The sequence below is a fragment of the Anolis carolinensis genome, chromosome 4 (assembly GCF_035594765.1).
Source record: "Anolis carolinensis isolate JA03-04 chromosome 4, rAnoCar3.1.pri, whole genome shotgun sequence".
NCBI lineage: Eukaryota > Metazoa > Chordata > Lepidosauria > Squamata > Dactyloidae > Anolis > Anolis carolinensis.
In genome coordinates, this window is record NC_085844.1 from 36959792 (window position 1) to 36975861 (window position 16070).

Below are 16070 nucleotides of genomic sequence, written 5' to 3' on the forward strand. Positions count from 1 at the left end.
GAAATTGGTCTGGTTTCCTCCTCGTTGTCCCTTCATTGGCATTGAAAACTATCCTATTCGAGAAGGTATTTAAGAACAATTTGTTCCACACAAAACAGCTTTCTGTGTTACACAGCTTTCATTCTGTGATTTTAATGCTTTAAAGGGATTTAATTTTACAGACCTTGTAATTATTTTTATCTTGATTTTTGTATTGCTTTGGCTATGCATGGTATTGTTTTTGCAGACCTAGTGGTGGGAAGTTTGTGTTAGACAAAAGGAGCCATATTAGCAACACCATCTACATATGCAACTTACGATTTGGAAATGAAATGGCTATCACTTAATATTATTATTAGAGCTGTATAGGTTGGAACAGGTCTAGTAATCAGTGCCAACAATAAAATGATCCTATGAATTTTTTCAGGTGCAGCCTCAGGACTTTAAACAGGAAAAAATACTGGGATGACAACTGGGTATCACTATATGGTTCCTTGACACTTGGGGTCACAGGCAGGTCCCTCTTCCCAAACTGGGTATTATCACCTTGTATGTTTATTCTGCTAATGTTCCTTAAGGAGACCACCATGGAAAATTGTGAGTTTGAGGCCTGATTTCACTGAGAACTGGATCTTCCCCCATGCAACACCAGTACTACTGGGGGTCAGTTTAAAATCAGTTAAATTTTTATGGCTTATAAAGCTTTATATAGTTCACATCCAAAGGACTAGTCCTTCCTATATGAGCCTGCAAAAGTTCTTCAGGGGAAATGTTTCTCTTGATTCTACCAACTTTACAAGTATGTTTGGTAGGAATGCGAAAGAGGGTTTTCTTTGTAAGAATCTTTCCGCCAAAGGATATTCACAGGCAGTCTATCTTGCTATCTATCTAAGGCAAATGGCAGACATGCCTAACCTCTAATTGAGTTTGGAAGCTTTCCTTGCAACTAAATTGAAAAATCAAACTTAGCCAGTTTCTTTTACCTTCTAAATACATGGAATGTTAAGTAAATCCTATTGAATCTAGGTGGATCTTCTTTTGATTAAAAGCTTGTGCTATAAGTAGGATAGGTGACCAATTAATTTTATGCATGCATAATAAAATTACAATTGAGTGATACTGAACTATCACTGTTAACAGAAATCTTTGCATCTGTTGTCAAATCGTGATTATAAATGTCAAACAAAATAGCAGCCTGATAGATGAAATATGAAATAATTGTTCTTTTACATAACAAGATGTGCAGAGGGAGCAAATGTCTGCTCATGAGTAATAAACATAACTGCTGATTTCTTATTTATTAACAGTAAATTATTGAGCTCAGTACTGATCAGAGAGTTTACACATCTCACACCAAAAATGTATTTGACAACGAACCACAATATGTATATATTGTAGAAACAACAACTGTGGTCACAACAATAGGTGCTTCATTAACCAACGTTCAGATTTACTAGAAAGCAAAATTACACCAGTTCATCAGTAGAGTTTACAAACATTTTAAGAGTCTGTAACACTTGAAATTACCAAAAACGTGATAGTACTTTCTTCAAATGAAAAACAATTAGGGCATGTGGTGGGAAAACACAACTCATCTTGTGATTGGTGTCCACTTGATTGCCACAGCAAAATCATTTTTTATTCCAATCTTACCTATGGAACTGAAAATAAAATCCAGTTCTAAAAAGTGAATATACATAATTTTTCACTTTTGAAAAGTCTTTTTATCAAAGTTGAGGGGGGTCCTCTTCCACCTGCTCCCAACATAACATTTCTTCTTTGAAGTTTTTTATCAATAATTTTCCTCTCAAAATTTTATCACTAAAAAAGAAAAAATAGTTATTTAAAGGATGAGATTAAAGAAAAGCGTCTTAATTTCCAACCAGCTACAAGCAAAGTGACCTAACTGCTCTGAGAAAGCACAAGACACACCAGACTATACGTTAGTTACATCATATTTATCTTGTAAATGAAAGAATGCAGATGAATCTTGAGGTTAGCAAATTCATCAGGTTAGCATTTGATTTTATAGTTATCGTGTGCATACAACTAAACTATGAAAAACAAAACAAAAAATCCTAGCCCTTTCAAAACAAGTGGTAGAAAAATTCACAGTCACAGAAGTTGTTTTCATAAGCCTTTTGAGAAGGGGCAGTGTGGAGCATCTAAATTGTACAATATAAAACATTGTAAGTAACAGCTGAAAACACAAAAGCAAAGTTCCTTTTTTAAAAAAAACAAAACAAAACAAAACAAAACCAAATGGTGCTTCCTTTACAAGTGATTTTAATATGTGAACACTCTAGTCAGACAACCTTCAAAAAATCACTGAAACCATTGTCATACAATGCAATTTGAGCCTCTGCTGAACCGAAAGCCTTTTGCTACAAGATCTAGATTCCTCTGCTTCTTATTGGCATTTCACCAAGTGGTCATTTGCAATGAGATCCATCTGCCAACAAAGTCTTGAGATCAGTAACCAAGTCTCAACCATCACTAGCAGAGGTAGAGAAAGTTCTGTCTGCTGCTATAGCCTGCCTTTGCATTTTTAGTACTGGATAATGCAGGTTCCAATAATGTGGCCCATACATATTTATTATATTTTTTGGTTTCATTGGCTTGCTCAAAAGATGCAAGCTTCTCTTAACAGGCTCTTGCAGTTGGGACACATCCCACAGTTGCTGCAGCCAGTCAAAGTGGGGCATCAGCTTTCTTGTTTTGCAGCTTCCCCCTGGGCTTCCCCAGTTTGTTCGGTGGGATTCCTCTGTGCATCTCCTTCCCCTTCTGCAAAACAAAACAAAAACGAAGAAGAGCAGCTGTAGTGAAATAATGTCCTCACTGACCTAATGCAGAGCCAGTAAAAGAAAAGGCAGTTCTTATAGTTTTAACCAAGTCATTGACTTTCCCAAACACCAATTACAGAGTGGTGGTTGTTGTGGGTTGCAATGATTTACAAAACTGTGCACTGAAATATGGTAGAAATTATCCAGAAAGAACCAGATGGGGCACATTATGTTGGAAGCGGCTGAGTGGCGGGGAACTATGTCAAACCACCACCTTGAGCATCTTTAGAGTTTAGATTGAAATGTCTTCACAACAACCCTGGATAGAAACGTCACTGGAAGCAGTTTGGAAAGATGCCTTAAAGAAATAGTTCTTATGTCATAATTAATGCATAGGGTTTTTTATATATAGAGTGGACTGATTAACATGCTATCCTTTTAACAGTTGAAGCAAAAGGAGGGAGTGCAAACATCTTAGTGTGCTTCCAGACAGATGATTCCTAGCAACCTCTGTCAGAAAGTGCAGTTGAGCTATTGCAACTTGAATAGAGCTTTTGTGGCAAGGAAAAGATAGAAGTATGTGAGTGTGTGTATGTGTAAAAAGAACAGATTTAAAACTGATGGTTCTGTCTATACCCTCTGGTAAATTATGTAATTTACTGCAGAGCAAAATTAAATTAAACATTCTGAATAATTAATACAAACAATTAATAAGAAAAACGTTTCAGCTTCTCCCTTGTTTGGTTGCTTAAAATAAAAGTGAGCATCTCAATTCTCAACAGAGATAAATTAGGCACAGAGTGAGAGTAAACGCTGTCCTGAAAATACTAGTCAGAAACCGGAATTGTTCCCTTGTGACTGCAAACGTTGCATCACCTGGGTTTATTTTCTGGAGACAATCACTTTAGGGGCACAGGTGACTGGTGGGAACTACTAAGTCAAAAAAAAAATCAGCTGTAATCTAATTTGTATGACTGAACAAGGATGCACAAGATATTGTTGAAAAAATAACCATAGACCTAAATGGAAGCTTAAGGAGTCACAAGTATACAGTCTTGATCAATTCAGTGATTAGTGGCAAAACATTCAACTCAACATCACAGCCTCTTTGATTTGTCTCTGTTTGGAGCTAAGATGACATCTTATTCAAGCATTTGAGGCAAAAGGGAACATTTCTGGGCTCATAAACTAGCATCTTGGCTGCAAACACTAATATTTTAAATAGCAGAGGAGGGTAGAAATCAAATTGTTTTGTTTTCTTGAATTATTAAGGTCTGTTTGCTAATCACATACAAACACACATAATATGAAATATTCTTCAACTCAAGAATAAAAAAGCTTGTTGCAAACATCCATGAATAACTAATAGGGAAAGGCTATCTGAATAAAAACATCTGTACATAATTATTAAACAATCCATATAAAGTAGTTTCTCTTCTTAAAAAAGAGAGGATCAGTTATATGGTGATACATGAATAAAAAAGCTAGTTTGGAAAGATCCATGGATAACTAATAGGGAAAGGAAACCAGCTGTATATACTTATTAAACAGTTAATAGAAAGTAGTTTCTATTTTTTATAAAAAAGAATCAGTTACACAGAGATACATGAACATATTGTTACAGACTAATTGAAACTCAAAGATATTCACCACATTCTTTCTCTGAATGTTTAATCATGGAAGCTCATTAAATAGTGTTTGTGTGTCCACCTTCATGCTACTTGTGGTAACCCCATGGATTTCACGGATTTTTTTAAAGGTAAGGAATACTTAGAGGTGGCTTTGCCAGTTTTTGCTTGGAAATATTGTACCTGGAATCTGTTGGCAATTTAGGAGGGGGAACAGAGCCTAGTAGGTACCAAGGAAGGTGTCCATATGCATTCTATTTGAGGATCTCAACGCCATTTTAGCAAAAAACAAACAAGGAAGGCCACAGGTGTCTTTCCAGATAAAGAGAAAAGTGAGATGATATTAAAGCCCAAACATTTTTCTATGAATAATACCAGAACACCAATGATATTTAACAACATTTTATTTTAACTGTTAAAAAGTTGAGTACTTACCAGTTTTGTTTATATCAAGTTCGGATAACTTTAGTGACAGGTCACTAGAATTCCCACTTGTAGAAGATACAAGGATATCATGAAGGGCATTTCTTCTCCCAGTTCGTCCAGAAGCAATGAAATCTGCATATGTAGATTCCACATCAGTCATTGCTAACAAGTATCCACATAGCAGTACCTAAGAGAAAAAAAAGTATAAAATTACTGGACAATAGAGAAGCAAGGAATGGGTAACTTTTGGGTTGTCAACTAGTTTGGACTATAACTTCTATAATTCTTTACCATTGCTGGCTGGGGCTGAAGGGACAAAACATCTGGAATACCCAAGATCCCCCCTCCCAATCTTCCAGAATGGAGAAAAATGTAGAAGTCTTTAAAAACCTGATATAGAGCTGACATTGTATTTTGTCCGATATTGTTTATGCTTCAAACGTCTTTCACTGAGTTAGTTTCAAAGACACTACAAAATCCCTACTGCATACTGATACAGATTAATATGTCTTTGTCTTTGAAAATGTATTTCCTCTCATAAGACAGAATGGAAACTCCTGACCCCCCCCCCCCAGCCCCAATATATATATATTTAAGGCCATAGCGCTACCACACACCTTGTGAATGATAAAAAGGAGAACAAGAATAATGTTGGCAGCATCTTTAAAACAAGCTGGTTTTAATTTTAGTATAAGTTCAATTAGGACTTCCACAGAAGTGAATATGAGATTCCACATATGTAAATATGCAAAAACAAAACCAAGACCCAAAACAAAAAAATATAATAAAAGCATAATAAAAAGAGTAAGTTGAACAGTGATACCAAAATATACCACAATAAAGTATGGGGTGGTGATGGCGGTGGTGTTTAATGCATGTAAAGTATACAACAAAACAGCTTGATACCCTAATTACCATTTAAATCTTTATCTTGGCCCATTCACACTACAATATAATAGCATTATTATTTCACTTTAACAGCCATGTTTCTATTCTATGCAATCCTTGGGTTTGTAGTTTGGTGAACCCCTAGAACTCTCTGGCTAAGAATTCCCTGTAGCATTTACGCTGGGAGGCAACATCTCTTAGATATGCTGGGAGTCTGCCCTCCAGGACTTGAGTCACCAGAACTTAGTTGTATAGCGGCCCCTTGATATCTGCTGGATCCTCAAGTCCCATTATATACAATTGTATAGTAAAATTGTGGCCCTAATATAAAATAGTAAAATCAAGATTTTCTTTTGGGATTTTTTGGGGTGGGTGTGGGTGTGGGTAGGGATAAGTTGTAGATGGATGAATCATTGGATGGAAGTTGGCTGTATTTGCAACCAAACAGGCAGTTGATGCAGTAGACCCTTTCCCAGATAAAGGCCATGTTTTTCTTGCTAGAGTTTCTAAAACATTTTTAAACAGGATCTCAGCAAAGATTTCAAATGGAAGCATCGTCTGGAGATCAACCTGCTCTTGGCAAGATCTATTTTTGGTCTTTACTGGTGTAGCCCCCTGACTCTATCCCCAATTTTCCTTCCCTTCCCTCTCAGCACAGCTAAGAGACAGACAGCTATATGACCCTTCCTGGAGCCAACTGAACAGTTATTTGAGAAGCAAGAGGAAGGGGATTAGGTACAACATTTTATACAGGCTAAATATAGCTATATTGGATTGACAGAACTTTGGAGAATGGCATATGACAGGGTAAGCAGGCCAAACACTGACATACCACATTTAAACTCTGCGAACAAGGTTTAAAATAGAGCTCATGAGTTTGTTTAAGCCAGAGCTAGGACATAACCAGTTTATCTAACATGTTTTTTTAGCTATTTAATCTGCAGTAATGACTTGGAACTTTGTTACTTTTTTGCCTGTAATACAATACAGCATAATTGGGGGGGGGGGGGGTTACTTGTTACCAATTACTGAATGTGTTGAGATTCTGAGAAAAAAAGGCGTGGTGGTGGAGGTGGAATATGTGTGGTTCTGTCTCACTCCTTTGTGAGATTTAGGAAATGCCAGCAACTAGCAATGAAGAGGGGGAGGAGGAGGCATACTGAAACCATGACCTGTCCTAGAAACTCAAAATTGCTGGGAATTAAGCTTTTTTTAAAAAAAAAGCCTCTTCATTCTGCTCAAATGAAAAAAATACTACTGTCTGCAAAACAAAGGCAAAGAAACTCACTATAAGAGTGTGTAACTGATTTCCTTGCTAGGCTGGCTGCTCAAAACAGCAGGTTGCTCCGAATCACAACAGTATAGCAGCAGTTTTGAATTTTACATAGATGAAACTTTTACGAGTGTATATCCAACTGGATTGTATGTGTGTGGAGTATTTTCCAAGCCATCTAAGTGGGAAGAGAGTGCTAATAAAGAACTCCTTTGTAATATCTTTTGCATTTTTCTGAGATGTTCCCAGACAGAACATCTGGAATTGGTTTCTTTCAGTAACACATTTCAAACGACTTAATTTCCTTCTTGCATCTTTTTGACATACATAAAAATCAGAAGTATAACTGCAAAGATTTTGGTATTCAGTGATATATGTTTATATTTCAGGATTTTATCTTGACTCTTAATAACAGGTCTTTCCCGGTCTTCTGATTTCTTGACTTAGTCTCCATTTTGAATAATTACTTAGCCAAAGTGTAGAAAATCCTCAATTATATTTTAAGTCTTCTTTATTCATTCTTAAATTATGCTGATGATCTGTGATTATTATTTTGTTCTTTTTAAAATATTCATTTATAACTCTGTTTTTGCAAACTTCCATCAGCATTCATTCCAACTCTGCTATTTTCTGTTAGTAATATGTTGTCATCTTGTAACTTAAGCAGTTGACATTTCTGCCTCCAATTTTTACGCCTCCTTCCACTGATCCTACTCCCACCTTCCATATGAAGCATTCTGCATATACATTAAATAGGGTGATAAAATGGCCCTTGACATTCTGTTTTTCCATATTCTCTCCTGACAGTGACCTCTTGATCAGAGTATAAAGAATGCAGCAGGTTAAGCAAATGTTTTTGCACATCTAGTTCTTTTTATAGAGCGATCCATAATTTGTCATGACTGATATAACAAAAGGTTTAGCAAAAGTCTATAAACTGATTTTGTTCTGAAATTCCTTGATCTAGTTAATATTGTTTCTAGTTCTTCTTCCTGTTCTGAACTCAGCTTGGATGTCTAGCACACCCTCTTCCATATATGGTAAAAGTCTCTGTTGCAAAAAGTTGAGTATCACCTTGCTGATGTGAAAAATTAATTTAGACTATATAGTTGCTTCAATTATCGTGGGGGTTACAATCCAGGACCACCCGCAATAAGTGAAAATCCATGAAGTAGGGACACTATATTTATTTTAATGTTAATACATTATTTCAGTAGTTATACACTATTTTAAGTCTTTATCAACCAACCGTGTGTTGATAAATCGCCTTCTTTTCCTCTCGTTGCTGCTTGGGCTCCTTTTCTCTCCCTTCAGCTTCCCCTTCCTCCCTTACTTAGGCTGTAAATTCTAAATTTTTATTTTTATGTAAATTTTTATGATTTATAATATTCTTTTAGAGTTTATTGAAAAACTGTGAAACAGTGAATCCGCAAAAAGTGAACCGCGAAGTAGTGAGGGAACACTACTGCTATCTCTGGTGTTTCATTTATTGGGCATTGGAATATTTATCAAGTGTTTCCACTTTGTGTAAGAATCTTTTGCATATTTGTTGGCAGATTTTTGTTAAAATCTGCATGGATTCCATTCCTATAAGATTGAAACGGCTATATTGGTATCCCATCTGTTCCTTGTGATTTATTTTTACCAAGTGTTTTGAGAACAGCTTCCACTTTGCATGCTAAAATTGTGGGCTCATTGTTCAAAGATTCTTCATTGAGGCAAATTGTTAATTGTTTTCTGTAGGTATTAAATGTATTGCTTCCATATTTTTATTTTTTCTTCATCATATCATGATTGGCACACATGATATGATGAAGAAAAAATAAAAATATGGAAGCAATACATTTAATTTGTCAGATCTCTTGGAAGAAGTTTATTTCCTTTTTTTGGGTTGCTGACACCTTCTGCTTCTCTGCAGATTATAATAGCTCCCCTTGTCTGTATCCCTGTGCACATGTTGCTGAACAGTTCAAAGTCCTCAGTCTTTGTTCTTCCAATTTTTTGTTGTCTTCTGTTTCTTTGCCATTTATTATTATAATACAGTAGAGTCTCACTTATCCAACACTCGCTTATCCAACGTTCTGGATTATCTAACACATTTTTGTAGTCAATGTTTTCCACACATCGTGATATTTTGGTGCTAAATTCATAAATACAGTATTTACTACATAGCATTACTGCGTATTGAACTACTTTTTCTGTCAAATTTGTTGTATAACATGATGTTTCGGTGCTTAATTTGTAAAATAATAACTTAATTTGATGTTTAATAGGCTTTTCCTTAATCTCTCATTATCCAACATATTCGCTTATCCAACGTTCTACCGGCCCGTTTATGTTGGATAAGTGAGACTCTACTGTACATCTATTCCTATGCCTAGATTATATTGAAGATTCTGACTCTATTTTCATCAGCTATCTCAAGGCTTTCTAACTGGTCACAATATATTTTTGCATTCTTCCTTGTCATGCCACTTGTTTCGGTTCACAATTCTTCTAGATCAGTGGTTCTCAACTTGTGGGTCTCCAGGTGTTTTGGCCTACAACTACCAGAAATCCCAGCCAGTTTACCAACTGTTAGGATTTCTGGGAGTTGAAGGCCAAAACATCCAGGCACCCACAATTGAGAACCATTTTTCTAGATCCTTGTACATGAGTTGAAGTTGTGCAAATTATTCAGGGGATTTCTGTAGACTTTATTTTGGCACTATGATTGACTTAGTAAACTTTTACACTTTAATCTTTGATATTAGCAGTTGACAGACTGTTCTGCAATCTGCTCCCAATGAGGTTTCCTTGTTGTTGTTTCCAGTTATATTGTCTTTTTATTTCTATATTGAAATGTATACAAGTTATCTCTTTAGTTATTTGAATAATCTGCTTGCAACAGGCAAACTGATAGTCTTGGAGAATTCAGTTAAGACACTCTCCTGCTTTATTTCTGGCTCTTTGGTTACATACTGTTTTGTATAATTTTAATTCCTTAGAAATTCTTCTTCCAGGGTGCAAGTAGGATGCTGTACTTTTGCAAATGTGGGAATGCAGAAATACCCTATATCAACTGCTCCACCATCTAACTGCTTTTGTTTTGCGCCTGCTAGGAGGCTAACAAGATGCAGAGAGTGATAGATGAAGCATTCCTATCCCTCCTTTCAAATTTATTCTTTTGTACAAATCCATGGAAGAACTTCTCTTGCCATTAGGATAGGTCAATAAAATACACACAGGAAGAAATGAATTTGGATCACTTTAACCACCATGATGTAGAGAGAATGGGGGACAAAGAAGGAATGAATTGGTGTGGTTAAAGATCTTTACAGATTATGCATTCTTCCAGATGTTAGGTTGCAACTACTAGGACTCCTCACCACTGGCTATGCTGGCCTGGGCTACTGGGAAATGCAATCCAGCATCATCTACAAGGCTGCATGATTCTCACCCTTGTCTTCAGAAAACACAGACAACCTCTCACACCATGAATCTCCAGATATGCAGCAATGAAACTGGCACTGGCAACTGGAGTTCAGAGAGCTATCAATCTTATAGGCCAGATAAGGAAGGAGGTCAGGCAGCAGGAAAACAAGGACATAGTATATCAATCCTTCTCTGTCTTATCTGCATATGCATGTTGCTCAGCTTAGTTAAAAGGGAAGGGTTATCATTTATGGCGGGTCGGGCACCTGCTTATCACCGAGAAGGAAGAAATGTGCCACTAAAGGAGAAGATTAAAAACAACACATCTTTGTAAGAAGTTAATGTACATAGATGTAAATGTGTAAAAGAACTACTGCAATCTTAAAAAAAATACTGTGACCAGGAATCTATGTTTTTGCTGAGTTAGCTGTTTAGCAATTTCAAGATCTCAACCTCCTTTATCTTTGAATTAAATTCGAGTAGACAATACTTTCAGTAACTGAAATGTTCAGAGGATGTTCTCTGTAAACCAGGACAAGTAACTTCTATCTGTTTTCTGCCCCTTTCCCCTTTGTGTGGCATCTAAAAGGTAAGATTGAATGACACTTCTAGGCTGCCCAAGGCTTGTTCCAGCTATCTACAATACATGTGTGACAGGACATTTATCTACATTAGAGAATTTGGCAAGGAAATAAAATAGCAGGTGCAAGATGACAGAGAGGTAGCAGCAAAAAAAGGAAGAGGGGAGGAGAATGGAAGGTTTTTCAAGGGTTACATAAGACACTTCCACCTTGGTGAAAGGCAAATATCAATCAGTTCATTATATTTAAAATCAGAAGTGTCACAAAAACAGAAAAGGGTTTGCAAATACACAAGAAGCATGTCAAACAATAACTGGTTGGCTGCCCAAGTAAGAACTGCCACACAATAGATTGTCAAGCAAGATACTTCCTGCGTCACATGTCCATACTTTGATCCTTTACACATTCACCATTACATATTCTCTTACCATGAGATCACATCCACCTGATCTGTTTATGCCAATCTGATTTCCAAGAAAAAGTGCAAAGCCACCAGGAAATTCAGACCAGCTGTGATGCGCCACGTTTCAATGACAAATAAAATAGCTGGACTCTTGATGCTAATTTAATATCAATCCAAAGTTACATATTTATTTATTTATTTATTTAATTTATATACCGCTCTTCTCCCCCAGGGGAGAACTATACAACACACTAATTAGACTCCATTGCAGTGATCTGTTACTGGAGAAAGCTTTTTGTAAGTCTAGTTCTCGTGCTGCACCAAAAAAAATCACACTTTGCTTTCCCAATCAAAATTGACACACCAGGCAACTAACAACAAACAATGACTACACATTTGTCAGTTAAAATACTATGAGTTTTCCCCTTTGCTGGCTCATATTAATTCCCATAACTCTACACGTTCATGTTAAATTGTGGCAGTGTTTCATATGGTATGCTCTCCTACAATATTCCAGGTTCCTTCCTTAGAAAGAGAGTGGAGAAAAGATGGAAGAGGACTTTCAGAGCTATATTTGATTCAAGGAGCCAAGTGGTTATCTCAGATTAATCTAAAATTAACAAACACAACAAAATACAACAAAAACAAAAACTTGGACCCCTAGACAATGATAGCTCTATTATACCATTTTAACTGCCATCCTATGGAATCAGGGAGAACGGTAAAGTTTAGGTAAGAGCATTTATAAGCACTTTCAGCCAGAACTACCATGCCCCACCAAACTAGAAATTCCAGGATTCCATAGAATGTAGCCATGGAAATTAAAGGGGAATCATAGTACTGGCTATCATTGCAAAACAGATATTTCCATAAAATGTTACAGTAACTCCCGCTGAATATGGAGCTACTCCATTCAATTTTGTATTCATTTAAAGTCATTAAGAAATATGTAAATCTCTAGCAAAATGCCAGTTATGAGCATTTGTTATCACTTCAAAGCTTGGCCTCTGTATAGTCTAGGCACTTGAACCGTATCTCAGTCTGCAAATGGCATTGTGGGCATTGGCAGGTTTAGAATTATACCTGCACTTATTAAAAACCTTTGGTTTTATCTTCATATCAAAGCATAATGACAGAATCCGCAGTGAACTCTTGTTACTAGATGGCTGATGCATTGGATGAATAAATTATAAGATGTACACATGCTGCAAATGGGACTAGGTAGAATTACATTTGAGAGTAATGACCTGGAATAGGGTGATCTGAAATATACGGTAAAAGGAAGATCTTCAATGACAGGTATGAAAGCTAGAAGAAAATAGCTGGACTCATGTATTTAATTGGTATTCTAGAAACAGGAATTATGCAGCCTCCCTGACACTGTTGGCCATCATTGGCTAGGCTGGCTAGAGCTATTGGGACTGGCAGACCAACAGATAATCTTGGTATAGACCTTTAAGGTCAGGCATTATACCAGTTCTGTTGTTTTGGATAACACCACTTGTACTTGGAGCAGATCGTAAGATTTATTTATTTAGGGAAAATGTAAGATGGCATTCTTGGCAATCCATATTTTGCTAATTCAAGATTTGTGGAGTGAGGAACACACTGCAGATTTGCATGTTATTGAATGAATATACAGGATAGTAAGCTATCTATGTAAGCTGCTTAAAGTCTCCTTGTGGAGAGAAAAAGCAGGGTATAAATAATAATCATCATCATTGTCATCTTATAAGAAGATACAGGGCATTCTTTGTAGCAAAATATATTTTCTATATAGGGTCCCAGTGATATTTAAAATTTTGCTTATTTCATTATTGTTTAGGAAAACAACACTAAAAACAAAATTTACCTTCATATCAGAGTGAGATTATGTGGATATCTGATAGTTTATTTGCTCCTCAGATTTTTAATGAACATTTTACACAAAAATTATGGAGGAAACCCAACTTTTTTACTATTATTGCTGATGTAAAAAGTATGTGAGGCAAACACAATGAACGTATCTTTGAAATAGTATTTTAGAATTTCAAGGCTCCCTTCCTCACAAATTAGGAAATGTGTGACTATTCTTATATCCCTAATATACTCCTATAGTAATCTAACCAGGTGGATCAACATAGTTTCACAGGGAACAATGAGCAACCTGGATGATGAATTTGAGGACAACACAATATAATTGTATTTTTTAAAAGAAAAAGGGTATTAGTTTTCTGCAGCTAATTTTATATCCAAGGCAATAATTAAATAATTACTAATTATTGCAGACTTTGAAAAGTGAAGGGAGATTAACATCCAGACTAAATATAATAATTCCTTGTCAGGAAAGCCATCCTGGTTTTTATTACTCAATTCCATTAAAAATAGGAATGGGGACCATCCGACACAGATCAATGTTCCTTTTTTTTTTTTTACTTAAATAGAATCTGAATGGATCTACTGTGCAGATAAGCAAAGTACTATGCGCCACTTGTTTCCCCACATGTAAAAAAACTGGTCCAGGATGGCCTTACTGGTCCTGGTTGTAGTCCTCTGATATCTACAAAAGGAAACAAATCAATTTTCAGAAACAACTATACTATAGGCATTCTTATACAAGGACAAGCTTTCAAAACAGCAATAAAGAATGTAAGTGGTTCACTGCAAAAAGGAAATTGTCAGGAAACAGTAAAAAAATATTGAAATAGGACCATTAAGGAAATAGTTTTCCATTTCCAGAAAGCATCCCAATAGCATAGTAAATGGACTATGCTTAGGACATGGAAAAAACATTTAACTGTGTAACTTCCAGGGTATTATGCGAAATAATTTCCTGAGAAATGTGTTTTTTTCTTATATTCTAACTTTCAATTACTGTAGGTATCTGGCCTATCAAACACCAAACCAAGTACCATATTTAATCAAGTCTAACACTCACTGTTTTTGGCTAAATTACATTGTTAAAATTGAGGTGTGGATTAGATTCAATGCTGCATTAGAACCGCACACCAAAAACCATCTGCCCTGTTGGAGAAGAGATCCCAGCTGGGGACAGAGGAGAGAGAGGCAGCAGTGGCTGTGAAAAGACCGGTGGAAAGTCCAGTCAGAGGGTCACTGCTTCACACCAGCCTTTTTGTGGCCACCATTATCTCACATTACATTCAACAGTGAATCCTTTTTTGTAATGGACACGTTCAAAATTGAGGTGTGCATTACATTCGATGGCACATTATACTTGAATAAATATGGTGAATTTCATATAAAAGATATGTTCCAGTAACAATAGAAGCCATGCTGTGGCGCAGGCTGTTGAGCAACCAGCTGCAACAAATCACTCTGACCAAGAGGTCATGAGTTCGAGGCCAGCTCGGAGCCCCGCGTTTGTCTTGTCTTTGTTCTATGTTAAGGCATTGAATGTTTGCCTTATATGTGTAATGTGATCCGCCCTGAGTCCCCTTCGGGGTGAGAAGGGCGGAATATAAATACTGTAAATAAATAAATAAATAAATAGTTTTGTGATCAGACTAATACAGAATGTGTTTTATGTTGACTTTTGCCCACAGAAAATTCAAATACCACACCAAAACTGCCTGTTTAAAAGAACATTGTTTCATCCTGTAATTCTTAAAATTACATGTTTTATTCTGGATTGTATTAGTGTTCTAGTGTTTGACTTTCTCTCTCTACATGAAAGCAGAAAAGCAATCTAAAAGAGCCTTTATCCATTAACTGTATTAATTGAGTTTTTAAAATCTAGAATTCGTTATTTAATGGTCTTAAAATTTTTGTTTTCGAATAAATCTTAGCTATACTAAAATTTGTTCCAAAGTGCCTCAGGTTCAATACTGAAGAAGGGGAGGAGGCATATAAATTAAACAAACAAACATGAGAATGAATCAGGATTGTGCAACAAGACTGTTTCTTGTAATTTTTTCCCTTCAAATTTTGGTATCCTAAATGTACATTTTTCATATTCTGTTCATAAAGAGATAAACAAAATTGTTTCTAAATTCAGTAATTCCAACCATTTCTTTTCTTAGTCTATTGTTCCTGGTTTAGGAGTCTTGAAATAATGCAAAAACACTTCAGCTCACGGGAATACATTACTATTAATAGACCACATTAAATATCTATACTAACACAGAAGCTAATGATAATACAGGCAAAGCCTCTGACAAAGAAGGTTCTTTTTACAGTCTTTTTATGTCTATCTTTATTCTTTTTGCCTCTGGTACAAAACTTTCTGTTAAAGAGATAATGCTCAGAAATACAGAGAAAGTGGTGGCGTTTTCATAAACCAACACACAAAATACAAGAATAGCAATATCATGATTCTCTAATGTTTCAGAAATCAATGTGTTTCATCAATGGAAAAGTTCCATACAATCTAGAGGCCTTTCTATCCAAAATGTAGTTATTCAGCCAAAACAAGCTATCTGATTAGAAGTATAACCTCTCTAGAGCTTTACAGTAACTGTCATGTCTCTAACAAAGATAAATACAAGTAATGAAAAAGAATCCTATTCAAGAGATTTTAAATTTGCTGACAACCAAGGAATGTCTCCGCTAGATGTTCAGTTCATTTGTTTAGCTCTGGAATAGCAGGATTGCCAAAGTTTTACAAATGACCTCAGTTCTGCTCAAGCTGTTGTTATTTTCTCATTGGTAAAATGTCAATAAAGGCTATTGAGAAAAATACAGTTAGAATGGGCAAGA

General features: G+C 36.0%; 1 protein-coding gene across 2 annotated transcripts in view; it reads right to left on the bottom strand.

Moving 5' to 3' along the window:
• Positions 1-1262: 1262 nt before the first annotated feature.
• The window catches only part of pkia (cAMP-dependent protein kinase inhibitor alpha), a 53043-nt gene continuing 38235 nt past the window's right edge, over positions 1263-16070 (bottom strand). For both annotated transcript variants that reach the window (XM_008108471.3, XM_008108472.3), the window contains exons 3-4: positions 4826-5003; positions 1263-2763 (exon numbers count right to left, since the gene is read on the bottom strand). In XM_008108471.3, coding sequence (XP_008106678.1) covers positions 2684-2763; positions 4826-4976 — 231 coding nt within the window. In that variant the 5' untranslated portion in view covers positions 4977-5003 and the 3' untranslated portion in view covers positions 1263-2683. The remainder of the gene's footprint in view (positions 2764-4825; positions 5004-16070) is intronic.